Genomic DNA, 14632 nt, shown 5'->3' on the forward strand with positions numbered 1-14632 from the left:
TATATATATATATATTATACATATATATATATATATATATATATACATATATATATATATATATATATATATATATATGTATATATATATATATATATATATATACATATGTATATATATATATATATATATATATATATACATATATATATATATATATATATATATATATATATATATATATATATATATATATATATATATATATCTTGTGTTCCCACCCAACATGATGCCGATGTCAAAATGAACGAGTAGATCATGTTTTTACAGTGAACTGAGAAATGTCTAATACATTTGACCTATTCAGGATTAGTATATCTGAAACATACAAGAGTTTCCAGTCTTATCATCTGTCTCGTCAAAGTTATTTTGCTCATGGAAACATTCACTCCCCTCCCCCCCAGCTGAGCACATCACTCAGTGGTACTTGCTGCTCCAACATGGACTGCTGCAGACATACAGTATTTGATTACAGCAACAGGCTGATTGAATTACAGAAGGCACTGACTCGAATACTGACAGCAAACACCAAGGAACTTCCTGCTTGGAATGAGTGAGGCAAAGGGAGGTAAATGACTGTACACACCAGGATCAGGGTCTGCTGGGCCGAAATCTGCTGGAAAACGCCAAGCATTAAAACACTAATATCTCATTCTCAGTTTTAGCTACTTACTTGAGGGTTTTTGTCTCTGTCAAGCAATTATTTAAATATTCACCAGAAATTTTATGGTGTCATTCTTTACTGTCCGATATTTCAAGTCCTGCTGTATTCACAAAGTAATACATGGAAGGTTTGTATTTAGCAATTGTATTATGCATGCTAGTCAATTTGTCACCAATGTAAATAAGTTACTCAAATCATGAGACAAAAACACTCATTTCATGGTACAAATATACATACATACATACATACATACAGACAGATAGATAGATAGATAGATAGATAGATAGATAGATAGATAGATAGATATAGATATATATATATATATATATATATAGCCTGGATTACATTAAAACTGAAACTTTGTGATGTCAAAGTTGTAAAATAAGTATCTTTGTTGCAATCTATACAGAAACTGGCTACAACAGCGTAATTTATTCAGTTGAACAGTACACCAGTTTCCTTTTCCACTTCATTATATTCAAGCTTATTTTAGGAATCTGATTAAAATACACCTTGATAATTCTGAGGCACATTTGCTGCCCTCATGTGGTGTATTTAGTTTTTAACATGTAGTAAATGTGCACTCTTTATGGCTTCTTGTTGTGGGATGTAAAATAATGTTTTATATTTAAAAAGATAATGTTTTGTATTTTAATTTAATTTATTAGTAGTATGTTTTCCACTTTCTGTGTTTAAATCATTGTTCAGCAGGCAACAAACCAGAAACAGACCTTAATATTATTAAATACATTTTATTACATAAATGACATAATTCTGACCATCCTTAAACACAAAGTCATTGTTGGACATTACAGGTACTTTGGTTGGGTGAAACTGCACATCTTTAAATTCTCTCTGTTTAAGATGTGTGTGTGTTTTTTATGTTGTCTAGGATTAACTCATCTGACCAGACAAATAAATGCACCAACCCCTCCCAGCCCATTTTTCCAGAGGTTTTCTTCAGCCCCAGTGGCACTGGTCCTCATCTGTAACGGTCATAATTTCTGTGACCAAGCCGGTGCCGATGGTTCTGTTTCCATCTCTCAGAGTGAACCTCTGGCCTTTCTCCAGGACCATCGGCTGGCGCAGCGTAAGCATCAATGACGTGTCCTCACCTGGCATCACCATTTCCTTTAAAAGAATGAAAACAACAAGAAAGTATTTATCATAATTTTTACAACTTTATTTAAAAACATGAAAAAAAAGTGCACAAATTATTGTATAACATGGTATTTTTAGAAACTGGTGAATGCAAAGATGTCCTCACTGCAAACAATCCTTAAACAAATCAATGAACACCTTAATAGCTATCTGAATTTAGAATAAATATACAGAAACAGAAAAAAACCCAAATACTTAAAGAGATCTGTCCTGATAACACAGCCAGCCAAAGCATCCACAATCTCATGAAACTAAAAAGGATAAAAATAACATTTTTTTCTTTTCAGAGGAGTATCAATGGCAATGAGGAGGCATCTCGTCGTGCTGCAAGAACAGCTTTCAAAGAAAGATTTTCCTGCCCTAAGCTCTTTTTTCTGGAGTCCAAAAGAAGTTGGACAACATACAAAACTGGAAAATGTTTATGAGCCAATTTAAATTTCAAGCCGATTTTGAAATATCTGTGATCAGATGTGTTGTAAAAACCGGTGCAGGTTTTTGAGTTTTTAAATAATATAATACATATAAGCTTTAGTAAAAGCTGAGTCCAGTGTAACACCAGTTTTCTGTGATAGAGACATAACTTTGGCTGTTAAAAAAGAAAAAAAGGCTGGTTTTAGAGACTTATACTCTAAATCCAAGCCATCACTAAAACCAAATTGTTGGAAAAGTTCTCAAAACAGTCATTGAAAAGATACACAGAAAAAAGTCTCACACACCTTGTCAGCAGGCAGAGTGACCCTGCAGGCCATGTCCCAGGTGAGAGAAAACATGACGGGCATGAAGTTAGTGACAAACGGCTTGTGTCTGCCTCCCTCCTCTTTACTCAGAACGTAGACCTGTGAAAAAAAAAAAAAGTAATGCAAGTGTCTGTCATTCTTGTCTTAACAACCAAAAATCTAAACTAGAGGAACAAAAGCTAAAGATTACTGTAGGTAACAAAACAATACACAGAGGCAGGAAAATCCTTTTCAATATCTATACATAAGCAATATGCATATTAATCACTAATAACATTTTAGATTAAAAGTTTCAGTGAAGCCATTATTGGCCAAAAAATCGTGAATTTTTGCCAAAAATTGAATTCATTGGCAATATTAAGTTCACGTGACTGTTGAGAAAGTTGATACTAAAATCTGAGTTTGTGTTCACGAAGCACTTTTTAGCCAAATCAGCCGTTTTAAATAACATGCTCAACTCTCTACGCTGCACAACAATTACTTCAGGATAAGACAATAAAAATAAAGAAAAAAATTCGTCCATCTATTATTTAAATCAGAACTTTGACTTCTAGAACGTAACAGCTAAATATGGCGCTGTGTTACACTCTAATGGTCTTGTGTTGATTATATTTATATCAAAACTTTCCCTGAATTCTTCCCCGTCTGACCGTGAGCCATCTCTCCCATCCAGAGCCATCCATCGTCACACACACTTTAGCTTTTGGTTGCGTTTACCCACAATGACATTCGCTTAATTCACAACACATCCTGTTTTGTAGCCCACCTCCTGTATTTAGTTAGTTCACTATTGGCAGGTGGAGAGCTGTGTTTGTAATCAGACCGAGTCCGCTTCTTTAAATCCAATCACTAAATGAATGCACCCTAAAGGTGCACACAGCATGGCTGTATGTTCTCAGACCTGCGCCTTGACTTTCTGGTGAGGCATGATGGATCCTGGTTTGCACATCACCATCCCTCTCCTCACATCCTCCCTCTTCAGGCCTCGAACCAGCGCACCCAGGTTATCTCCAGCCTCTGCTCGGTCCAGCGACTTGTGGAACATCTCAATACCTGAACCCAAAGAGATCAAAATAAAACTTAAATACATGTAAATTCATCAATTAGTTAACTCTGTACATAACAGTGCCAGACTTGGAAGTTCCTCATCTTTTAAAAATAATTTCTGAGATCCTGATATGGGCCCCTGTTTGCTGTCAACCATGTTATGCTCCTTTTGCCAAATGTACCAGATAATGACATTATTTGAACTTTAACAGAATTAAAAATTTAGTCTCCCACAAAAACCAGGAGAAACTCACCCATTTGTTCATCTCCATTAGACTGAATTACTGTAATAGTCTTTTAACAGAACTTCTTTAAAGGAGCATTAAACATCTGCAGCTCATCCACATGCTGCCGCCAGAGCTTTAACTGGGACTAAGAGATCTGAACACATTACACCAGTTTTAACTGCTTTACACTGGTTTCCAGTCAGTCACACAATAGAATTTAAAACCCTGCTGGTTGTTCACAAATCCCAGAATGGTTTAGGACCAGAATACATCTGTGATATGTTGAGAAAATAAACCAAGCAGAGCTCTTCGATCCAAAGACTCAGGTCCACTAGTCCAGACCAGAGTTCAGACTAAACATGGAGAAGCAGCAATTAGCTGTAAACAAGTGGAACAAACTGCAGTGGAGATTAAACTTTTTCTTTTAAATTTAGGTTAAAAACATTTCAGTTCTCATCCAATTCTGCATGAAACTGTACAGTAAACTTTAACTTATATTGCTTTTAATCATTTTGATTTTACAATCTGAATACAAATCATGATTTTTGCTATTTGTTGCTGCATTTTTTTTAAACTTCTTTTTAATGATTTTTTGCACAATCTGTAATGTTTTGATATTTTATGTAAAATTTTATGTAATTGTCTCGCACATGCATAGACCTATATAACTCCTAACAAGTTGTCTAAGCCTCAAATCACATATGTGCACTTCAACTGTTTAATGGGCTTTCTGATAGGGCTGCTCGATTATGACAAAAATTCTAATCACGATTATTTTGACTGAAATTGACATCTCGATTATTTAACACCGTCAAAATACATGCATGTTAGATCAATTGGTTACTCTAAATTGCCCCTAGGAGTGAGTGTGAGCGCGAGTGGTTGTTTGTCTCTGTGTGGCCCTGCAATGGACTGGTGAGCTGTCCAGGGTGTACCCTGCCTGTCGCCCAAAGCCAGCTGGGATAGGCTCCAGCTTCCCTGCGACCCTGAATTGGATTAAGCGGTTTAGAAAATAAATAAATGAATGAATGAATGAATGAATGAATGATTATTTAACACGATTATCCAGTATTTTTTAAACAATGCTGCGCGTCGTGGTGTTCTCAACTCCGTGTCGCGCATTATAAACATCTAATGCACAGTTCCGAGTTGTTTAATCCGCTTTTACCGCTTATATAGGAACTATTTTACGTTGGCCTCGATGTACATTTTACACCAAACAACTGTCAGGCTGCAGAGCGTTTCTCTCATTCACCTGTTAAAAGACAGCTGATCTGAACCTGCTGATTAACGCATTGCTATGGTAACGCCCTGTAACGGAGGGATATTACAGTGTTTAGCTCACCGAACTACGTATGCGTTTATATGAAAATAATGCAGCCAGTTCTCGCTGACAATGGTATAAACTATGTTTAGGTGAACTTCCACAACCTACTGCGGTTATTCTACATTGACCTGCAGCTGGAGCCGACTGAGACTGGCCGCCTGGGAGTGCTTTAGGACGGGAGAGACTCTCGTTGCTCGTTCCTTACAGTAACTGCAGAAAAATATGTGTCTTCAAGTCAGTCGCAAAAACACCAGAAAAGTCTCCAATAACTCCAATAAAAGCTGCTAGATTTGTCGCTAGTCGCTTTTAACAAAAAAGAGTCGCCAGATTTTGCAAGAACAGTGTTTGAATGAAACCAGAGCAGCTGTGGGAGGAGTTTACAGCACAGCGCTGTGATGCTAGTGATGCTCGATTAGCAACTGAAGACAGCAGGAGAGGAAACTGCAAAGAGAAAAATAATCGCACCCTTTTGTTTTTATGATCGTTGAAAATCCAGATCGTAATTGAGATTAAAATCCAATTAATCGCCCAGCCTTACTTTCTGATTCTGTAGAGAAGAATCTCCATCAGTCAAGTTACATCTAAACATGTTTGGGTTTGTTTCACTTTGACAGACAGCACAAGAGGTTCGTCTCTTCTAGTTTTCTGTTTCTTCTTTCACTCACCTGTGACAACAGACTTGAAGCATCGATTGTGGCCCACAAACTCACAGTCATCTCCTTTCTTGATGATGCCCCTCTCCATAGTTCCTGTAACGACTGTACCTCTGCCTGAAGGACAATTGACCAACTTCAACATCAGGCTGATTATAATATATGTTTACTTTTTACTATTTAAATCAAACAGAGGAAATCTATTACAAAGGGATTTTACTGCTAGATGGATCTGAAGAGTTTGCCACAATAGCTTCAAAAGTGTTCAAAATTTACAAGTTTCTATAAATGGTAGACAACTGTTCTGATGAGAAATCAAGAGCAACAACGTTTTTCTTGTATTAATTCATTCTGAGTAGAGCTAAGTATTAGCAGGAGTATTGTCCATTTATACATAATTTTTAACCCAACCTGGGATTGAATAAACGCCTTCAATTGGCAGAAGGAAAGGTTTTTCCAGCTCTCTTTTCGGCAGAGGAACATAGGAATCCACAATCTCCAGCAGTTTCATCACCGCATTCACTCCCAGTTCAGGCTCCCTGTTCTGAGATCGAAAAAACCCAAGACAGAAAATGTAATACGATCTGTTACAATTCATTAATAACACATCCACATTCAGACGACCAATTTCTTCATATAAATGTGTGAAAACTGCAATTAACTGATAGAAAGAAACTAAGAGAAAATGAAAGCGGTGTAGCCGCCTGTGAATTTAACAGTGATATACAAAACTACGTGACCCTTTACACCAAGCATTCCCCCTACCTCCAGAGCGCAGAGGGCGGAGCCTATCACAACAGGTGTGTTCTCGCCATCGTAACCAAACTCAGTGAGCAGCTCACGCATCTCGATCTCAACCAGCTCCAGCATCTCCTTGTCTTCCACTGCATCTGCCTTGTTAATGAAAACCACTATATGCTCCACACCGATCTGTCTTGCCAGCAGGAGGTGCTCACGTGTCTGAGGCATCTGACCATCTGTGGCCGCCACCACCAGGATGCAGCCATCCATCTGAGCTGTGCCTGTGATCATGTTCTGAAGATAAGGCAAGCGGTGTTTACCCTCATAAATAAAGACAACAACCAAGCTGCATACATACATAAGAAAAGCAGATTACCTTGACGTAGTCGGCATGGCCAGGGCAATCAGTGTGAGCATAATGTCTGTTTGCTGTGGTGTATTCTACATGAGAGGCATTTATTGTAATTCCTCGGGCCTTTTCCTCTGGAGCATTGTCGATGTCTTCATACTTTTTGAATCGAGCGCCACCAGCGTCAGCAAGAACTGAGGAGGAGAAATTAAAATAAACTGGATCATGTGTGAAAACTAAGGATACTTTAAACTTCCTGGCAGGTCAATGAAAGTGAGTTACTGTGTGGATCACAAAAGCGTCATCAGATGATTTTATATCAGTCTGGGCCAGCAGAAGTTCTAATGCAAGTGATTCTACCTTTTGTTATGGCTGCCGTCAGGGTGGTCTTCCCGTGGTCAACATGACCAATTGTTCCAACGTTCACGTGAGGCTTGTCTCTGCTGTATGTCTTTTTAGCTTCTGCAGCAAAGGTCCGCCGATTCAAAGGCACAGCACACTGCCCAGCAAAAACATACCCAAGTTTTATACCAGAAGCCATGTTAAACAATCACAGTTTTGTCTGCATACTTACCAACTTAAATGAGCTGTGCAGAAGACTAGGCGAAGAATGCTGAAGGGCTATGAACAGGGAAGAAACATTAAAATTACTTCAATTCATCTGATGAATAAATATGAATGCAACAATATCTACAACAATTTATTTTTCTGGACAAAACAGCTTCATCGCCTCATGGCAAACTTTACCCATGGTCAGACAATGACTTGGTCACATCCACATTCTTTTATGTTTATTACACATCTTTTGTTTTACAATCCTTGTTTCTCTCACAGTTTGAACAAGCAACATACCTGGGACCAGACGTCCCAGGTACAATCAGCAATGAAAGTGCACAAAGTTAAGCCTCAAAATATCTCTTCCACTGGTAGGCAGTGTTTTGAATTTTCAAGCATGATGTTCATCGTGCAAAATTAAAATGTTGTATTTTGGTCTCATGTGGCTACAAAGCCTTTTATTTCCAAAGAACGCTCCCAATGCACAAGATCTTTAGCAAACTGCAGATTAGCAGTGATCACTGTTGTCTTTAACTTAACTTTAAAGATGGATAACATGATAAAATAGCAAGTTCATGTGTGCAGGATGATCTGGCCTCTTGCCCTGACACCTGAGGCAGGACCCAGCCCCCTTCGACCCTTAGGGAGTGTAAACCATGTACAGAAGATGTAAGGACAAATGAATTAACAACTAATCCTTCTGGTTCACATAATTTTTGGTACACAGTTGTGTGATATAATATTACTTTGAGAAATACTTACATATAAAATGAAGAAGTAATAACAAAAATGTTATATTGTTGCCTTCTTGTTCGTTTTCATTAATGAGTATAAATCTGTAATGCATACATTTTCTGCTGTGCACCATCTCTCTTTATCACTGAAATTTTGGACGACAGCAAATGTTAACATCGGATTTTCTTAAAGTGTCTGGTGACACTTACACAAGACTTCCTGCAAAAATCAAACAAACCACTTTACTAGCATCATTATAACTAGCATCGTTGCTCTTATGGTAAGTTGTGCGCTGCAATATCCCAGTAGTTGTGGTTAGTCAGGCTTAATGTTTATTCCTCATCTTCATTAGCTTTATCGTTAGCTAACTCTCCCCGGTAACGTGACCTTGCTGTGATGCGGCATCATTTACTCTATACATTTTATAATTCTTACTCTCCCAGAAGAGGTTTTGTTTTTATTAAGAAACTACATCAAGCAATTTTGCTCAATCAGCTATCATAGAGGAGTACAAAACCATCTAATTGAATGTATCAAACAATTTTACCAGAAAGACATGCACGCAGCCCCACAAGCGCCGCCATCTTGGATGGTTAAACAAACCAAAGACGAATTAAATGTCAAGAGAATACCCCCACCAAGTGGCAAAGCTGTCGCCTGTTACATCTGGTTTCCGCAATACGGTCTACAGACACTTGCGCACACGACTGCATACGCACGATTACTTGGGTCCCACAAATTTATTTATTAATTCTTTATAATATAATATAATATAATATAATATAATATAATATAATATAATATAATATAATATAATATAATATAATATAATGCAATGTAATAATAATATAATATAATATAATATAATATAATATATAATACAACACAATACAATACAACATGACATAACATAACATAACATAACATAACATAACATAACATAACATAACATAACATAACATAACATAACATAACATAACATAATAATATTATTTTCTTCCAGCTTTGTGATGGACTGGCGATCTGTCCACCCTAACCCTGCCTGTCTCTTCTTAATTGCTGACATAGGCTCCAGCCCCCGTGACCTTGAAGTGGAATTAGTATTGGATAGTATTGTTGTATCGAGAAAGAAGAAATATTCTACATTTGTTTTTTTTTTCCTCACAACTTGCAATGGTGTTCGTAATTGACATACGGTTTTAATCTTTGCTGATACTCTTTGTACGTAATACGTACAAACTTGATGGTTTACCTTAATTATGCTACTAAAGTAGAACTTTCTGAAATGATTTTTATAACTCAAAGGTTGTACTTTTTCCAAAAGAAACGTTCATTTAAAAAAGACAAAAAGACTCACATATATTGATTAAAAATTTAAATTACACCGAGGTGAGCTCAGACAACATTTATAGTAACTAAGAAACGTCCAGCTTGCCCGTTTTATTCAGGTTTTACGGTATACATGGCAGCCTCCATGCCACTCGTGAGATCAGCTCGCTAGAATATTCTGGCACATTCATGTGTCTGAGTTTGTAAGGGAAGAAAACTTCTCAGATTGTAGAGATCGGTGTTTCACTTTGTCTACACGTTGTAGTAGGATTCAAAGGTTAGTAGAGAAAAGGTGTTTTTGTGAATTGTTTTTCTACTGCCAGTTTTTTATCTGCTGTTTTATTCTAATGTTGTTTTTCTTGTAAATTAATTTTAAGTTAGTTTGATTCACGAGTGTACAACTAAATTTAGGTAGCATCCGTTTTCAAGACAATTACAAGGTAGAGATACGATTTTTAGCCATAAGCTCGGACATATTTTAAAACACTGTCCAGGGTTTTGTTGTGCATCGGATTATTTTTGTCTCTGACTTTTTATTTGTTTTCCTGTGAAGAAATGTCAGAAAACAGTCAAAACAGAAGATATCCTCAGAACCTTCAGGGGGTCCTTCAGCTGGCAGTGGAGGCTGGATCAGCTGCAGAGGGTCCAGCACCTCTTGAACCTATGTCAGAAGAGGCAAGTGCATCTGTTTTCACTGGTCACCAACCCCACCTGGGGACTAGGATTTATTTGTAGTATTTACTGTGTAAGTCTAATTTAATTTCAATGCCTTTTGTGTTAACAAACACTGCTGTAAGTGGCTTGGACAGAAATGATAGTCTTGAACAAGTATGGCTTGTTCATTATAGATTCTGCAGTGATCATTGAATATGATCAATCTGAATTTCGTAACACATAGTGGAAGAAATTAAAACACATTTGTAGATGTAATTTTAGCTGTATACAGATTTTATAAAAAAGTAGTATCGCCAATTGCATCCCCACATAACAGATATCTTCATGATATAAATACTTAACGTTCCAGTATATTATACATTTGTTGTTTTATTACATAGCTCCAAATGAAAACTAGCTTCATTTTCTTTCTTTCTTTTTCTTTTTTCTTGTTTTTAGAGGAAAACTTGGCTCAGAGAAGCACTTTCAGAGATCTGCAAGGGGCAGATGGATGAAGTGGAGCAGATTAAGCAATGCTTGGTTGTCCTAAGCAGAGAAGAAACTGGTGAAAAGGAAGGCGATGGTGAGGGAGAGCGGGAAGAAGATGATGACGATGAGCGGGAATCAGCTTTTGAGATGTTGTCTGAATTGTGTGAGAACCTGGACAATGCTAGAGGTTTGTTATGAGCGATATTATATAAGATGCATTTAGAACTCAATTCTTAACATAATTCCAGCATAAACTAAACACAGATAAAATATATGTATGTATGTATGTATGTGTGTGTGTGTGTGTGTGTGTATGTATGTATGTATGTATGTATATATATATATATATATATATATATATATATATATATATATATGTATATGTATATATATATATGTATATGTATATATATATATGTATATATATATATATATATGTATATGTATATATATATATATATGTATATGTATATATATATATATGTATATATATATATATATGTATATATATATATATATATATGTATATATATATATATATGTATATATATATATATATATATATATATATATATATATATATATATATATATATATATATATATATATATAATGTGTGTGTATATGTATGTATGTTTATGCTCATATCTTCTATGTGCTTTACAGATCTGATGATCCTCGGTGGACTGGAGTTGTGTGTCTCTAAATATCTATGCCATGTCCAGAGTGGGCTTAGGTGGCGGGCTGCTGAGCTCATTGCCTGCTGTGCTCAGAACATGCCACAGGTGCAGGACCACTTGCTGAGCATGGGGACACTGCCGAAACTGCTGCAGCTAACAGATTCAGATCTTCACCCCACTGTCAAAGTTAAAGCCCTATATGCTGTTTCATGTGAGTAGAGGTCTGACGGATACAGAGACTGTACTTTAAAAGGATCATGTTACAGAATAGAAACTGCATTATGATGCTCCATATTTTTATGCTGCATGTAGTTGATGAACCAGAATATTGTGTCCACACACTGAGGAGGCAATCTGGCAAACTCTTAGTTCACTGGACCTAAGTATCAGTTTCTAACATGACCCCTTCCGAAAACTAAGAGTTGAAGATGTATGAGAACAATTCAAAGAGCGTTAGGCACAAGTTTTTTGTTTGGTTGTTCTACAAAGCTTTGCGTCAGTTTTATGTATTTCGCTGCTCGGAACACAACTTTTTATTGTTTTATTTTTTAGGCCTGGTCCGGGAACAGGAGGCTGGGCTCCGGGCCTTCTTGACCCTTGATGGTTTTTCAGTGCTGATGAGAGGCATGCAATCTGAAAACGAGAAACTCAGAACCAAGTCTGCTTTCCTTCTGCTTAATCTCCTGACCTCACACCCTGAACAGAAAGGTATGATCAAAAAGGCCAAAGACTTGATACACTTTGGGATGGTTTGACCATTTCAGGTTAGGACATTTTGAAAAAGTGGGGAGGAGAGTGGAAAATTGTGCGACACCTTAGTACACTGCAACAGATCCATCGTTTTGGATGTTAAATTAAGGTGTCTATCTGCACCTTTTTTACATTCAGCTTCAGATATTTGAAACATATTTGTGTATTTGTCTTCCTGCAGAAACACTTGTGTCGATGGGGATGGTACAACAACTGGTATCTGTTCTCCGCACACCACACTCACCTTTTCATGAACATGTACTTGGTGCTCTTTGCTGGTAAGTAAACATTTCTGTGCTGCTTTATTAAAACATGAAATGCGACAATGAAATAGGTGTTGGAGCAGAGTCTACTAAAAAGAAGAGTATTGTTTTGAAGTCCAGTCCCTCTACATGCCAAAGTGTCCATTTGAGAGTTAATATATTTACATGACATTAAAGAAAGGAAAAAAAAAAAATTTAAAATAATATTGAAGTCTTGAATATTTATTCATACAGTTCAGGCACTTATGGCTTCAGACATGCTTTGGTCAATTCCACTCCTGTCTTTAGTTAGATTGTTGTCAATGACTTAATCAAAACCTTTTAATTAGGCATTTATGATTCCTGTTAACTCGGCCCAACTTTTTTTTTTTTTATAGTTTGGTAGAAGACTTTCCACAAGGGCTCAAAGACTGCAGGAATCCTTCTTTGGGTCTGGAGGAATTGCTCAAACAGCGAATAAAAGATCTCCAAGGAAAGGATGAAAGTCAGGTAAATAAACTCTTTTATTTGATTGTTAAAGATGAAAAAGGTAGAACTCCTGTGATTTGCATCTAAATTTCGGCAATTTATCAGTTTATTTATATGTAATTTTAAAATTATTTCTCAAGCAAGCTGATAATTTAAATTCTTACAATATAACTGTAAGGAAATGTCTTTTCTCATACGTTTAAATAAAAAAATTATTTATTACTTTCTGTTGAAAAGAGTACATATGAAAATTATCCTGATGTTTTTCTGGCTACAATTTTAGTCTGACTTCTAAAGTGACGTGTTTGTTGTCCACAGGAAGAACTGGACTTCTGTGAGCGTTTGAGGGTTATGTGTTTCCATGGTCAGCAGTCAGATGATATTGGGATGGATCGTTGAAGCCGGTTATATTTTTCACACTACACCGCAGTTGTTGTCATTGGTTTAATTTTTTTTTTTTTTTTTTTTTTTTTAAGAAAAAAAGGATGCAAGAGAACATTTATGACATGGATCGGGAAGGTTGAGCAACATTTTGTTGTTACAACATTGTTTGTATTTCGCATATCCAGTAATCTAAGGGCTGGATTTTACTGTGTAAAATGTGTTTTCTGTATAAAGTTCTTTTTCAAGTGAGTTTTTCTTAGTTCAGTTTTTTTCTTTCCTTAAAATTTAAATGAAATAGCAAAAGGTGTTTTGTTTTTCATATGTATTTATTGTTAAGATTTATCCAAGTATTGATGCCAGATGTTGCATTGTTAAATTTATACTTGCAATGTTAAAATTAAAATCTAAAATATTTCAGTTCAGTTTGCAAACTTGAGATTCAATTTTGGACATTAGGTTTATTTACTGTTAAAACACAGGATTGTACCTGTACATTGATGGGTCAGGTCACAGAATGCCATCACATGTATAATATGCACATTAACATGGAGGTTTCACAAAATATTTAAACATTTGTTCATAGCAGTGGTGTAGTCCAGGGTATATGCAGGTATGCAGAGTATACCCACTTCTTTTTCAGTCAGCATAAAGTATACCTACTTCTAAATCCCCTATGATGCTGCTTTTACAGTTACAAACGTCCCAACACATGTAGCTACGTCGCCCAGCAGCTCAGCTGAGGTTACCTTTGCTACACTGGTGCAGTTAATCAACAGCTGCATTAACTTTAGCCTGAACATAGACAAAATAAGGCTATGTGTATTTATGTCTATAAGCCTGACTCTCACTAGTCTGTGTGCCAGCATTGGTTTAGTCCTTTCATAACTCTTCCTCCCTGAAACCGAAGAGCAGAAATTATCTGAGCAAATATACTGATAGAATTTTTTTTTTTTTCTTCTTCCAGGTAGACTAATTTGAGTCTTACAGGTCACTTTTTCTGAAACAGCATTTTTCTGGGTAACTTTTTTCTGTTTTTAAAACAAGGGCAAAAAACTTGAGAGTATACCCACTTCTTGATGGACCACTACACCACTGGTTCACAGTATATACATATAAAAACTGATATGCACTTATTGTCGTTCAGCCTCATATGTTTATTTATCTGTGGTTTTTGAAAGTGTACATATAGAAATAAGCATGGAAATATACAAAGTTGAACCATGTTTGTTTATATGCTCTTTTTCCCCAATGTTGTCCAGCTGCAAACCTTTGAATTCACACAGCAGCTGTCAAGTGCTGATCAATAAAACTCCCTAAATTCTCATTATCTTGTTCTTTTCCTGCCTAGATGTGTTTAGGATCGAGTTTTAAACTGAAAATAAGGGGAGAAAAGGTGTCCCAGATAATTGGGATGCCCCA

At 36.3% G+C, this 14632-nt stretch overlaps 2 protein-coding genes across 4 annotated transcripts; one reads left to right on the forward strand and one right to left on the reverse strand.

Moving 5' to 3' along the window:
• Positions 1–1400: 1400 nt before the first annotated feature.
• tufm (Tu translation elongation factor, mitochondrial) lies at positions 1401–8796 on the reverse strand. Its single transcript, XM_079253312.1, has 10 exons — positions 8744–8796; positions 7481–7527; positions 7267–7405; positions 6934–7100; positions 6582–6851; positions 6228–6360; positions 5829–5933; positions 3464–3615; positions 2542–2661; positions 1401–1795 (listed from the first exon to the last, which is right to left on the reverse strand). Exons 1-10 carry the CDS (start codon positions 8778–8780, stop codon positions 1625–1627), a joined length of 1341 nt encoding a protein of 446 aa, XP_079109438.1. The 5' UTR covers positions 8781–8796; the 3' UTR covers positions 1401–1624.
• An 869-nt stretch (positions 8797–9665) lies between these two features.
• hspbp1 (HSPA (heat shock 70kDa) binding protein, cytoplasmic cochaperone 1) lies at positions 9666–14551 on the forward strand. 3 transcript variants are annotated; one of them, XM_079253369.1, is made up of 9 exons: positions 9666–9802; positions 9903–9965; positions 10079–10200; positions 10639–10855; positions 11335–11559; positions 11901–12056; positions 12280–12376; positions 12739–12850; positions 13148–14551. In XM_079253369.1, exons 3-9 carry the CDS (start codon positions 10081–10083, stop codon positions 13226–13228), a joined length of 1008 nt encoding a protein of 335 aa, XP_079109495.1. In that variant the 5' UTR covers positions 9666–9802; positions 9903–9965; positions 10079–10080; the 3' UTR covers positions 13229–14551. The 3 variants fall into 3 exon arrangements, with proteins under 3 accessions (XP_079109495.1, XP_079109494.1, XP_079109496.1); XM_079253368.1 differs by lacking the exon at positions 9903–9965 and having other exon boundaries at positions 9689–9802; XM_079253370.1 differs by lacking the exon at positions 9903–9965 and having other exon boundaries at positions 9689–9802; positions 10639–10762.
• The last annotated feature ends 81 nt before the right edge of the window (positions 14552–14632 follow it).

This window comes from Telmatherina bonti (assembly GCF_933228915.1).
Source record: "Telmatherina bonti genome assembly, chromosome: 14".
Classification (NCBI taxonomy): Eukaryota; Metazoa; Chordata; class Actinopteri; order Atheriniformes; family Telmatherinidae; genus Telmatherina; species Telmatherina bonti.

What these genes read in the sequence shown, in the direction of transcription:
- tufm (XM_079253312.1), bottom strand. Translation starts at nt 8,780, where the DNA reads ATGGCGGCGCTTGTGGGGCTGCGTGCATGTCTTTCTG. An exon ending in GCCATGCCGACTACGTCAAG is followed by an intron (nt 6,852 to 6,933) that starts GTAATCTGCTTT and finishes CCTTATCTTCAG; the next exon opens with AACATGATCACAGGCACAGC. An exon ending in AGGCGTTTATTCAATCCCAG is followed by an intron (nt 5,934 to 6,227) that starts GTTGGGTTAAAA and finishes ATTGTCCTTCAG; the next exon opens with GCAGAGGTACAGTCGTTACA.
- hspbp1 (XM_079253369.1), top strand. Translation starts at nt 10,081, where the DNA reads ATGTCAGAAAACAGTCAAAACAGAAGATATCCTCAGAACCTTCAGGGG. An exon ending in GAACCTGGACAATGCTAGAG is followed by an intron (nt 10,856 to 11,334) that starts GTTTGTTATGAG and finishes TGTGCTTTACAG; the next exon opens with ATCTGATGATCCTCGGTGGA. An exon ending in CTCACACCCTGAACAGAAAG is followed by an intron (nt 12,057 to 12,279) that starts GTATGATCAAAA and finishes GTCTTCCTGCAG; the next exon opens with AAACACTTGTGTCGATGGGG.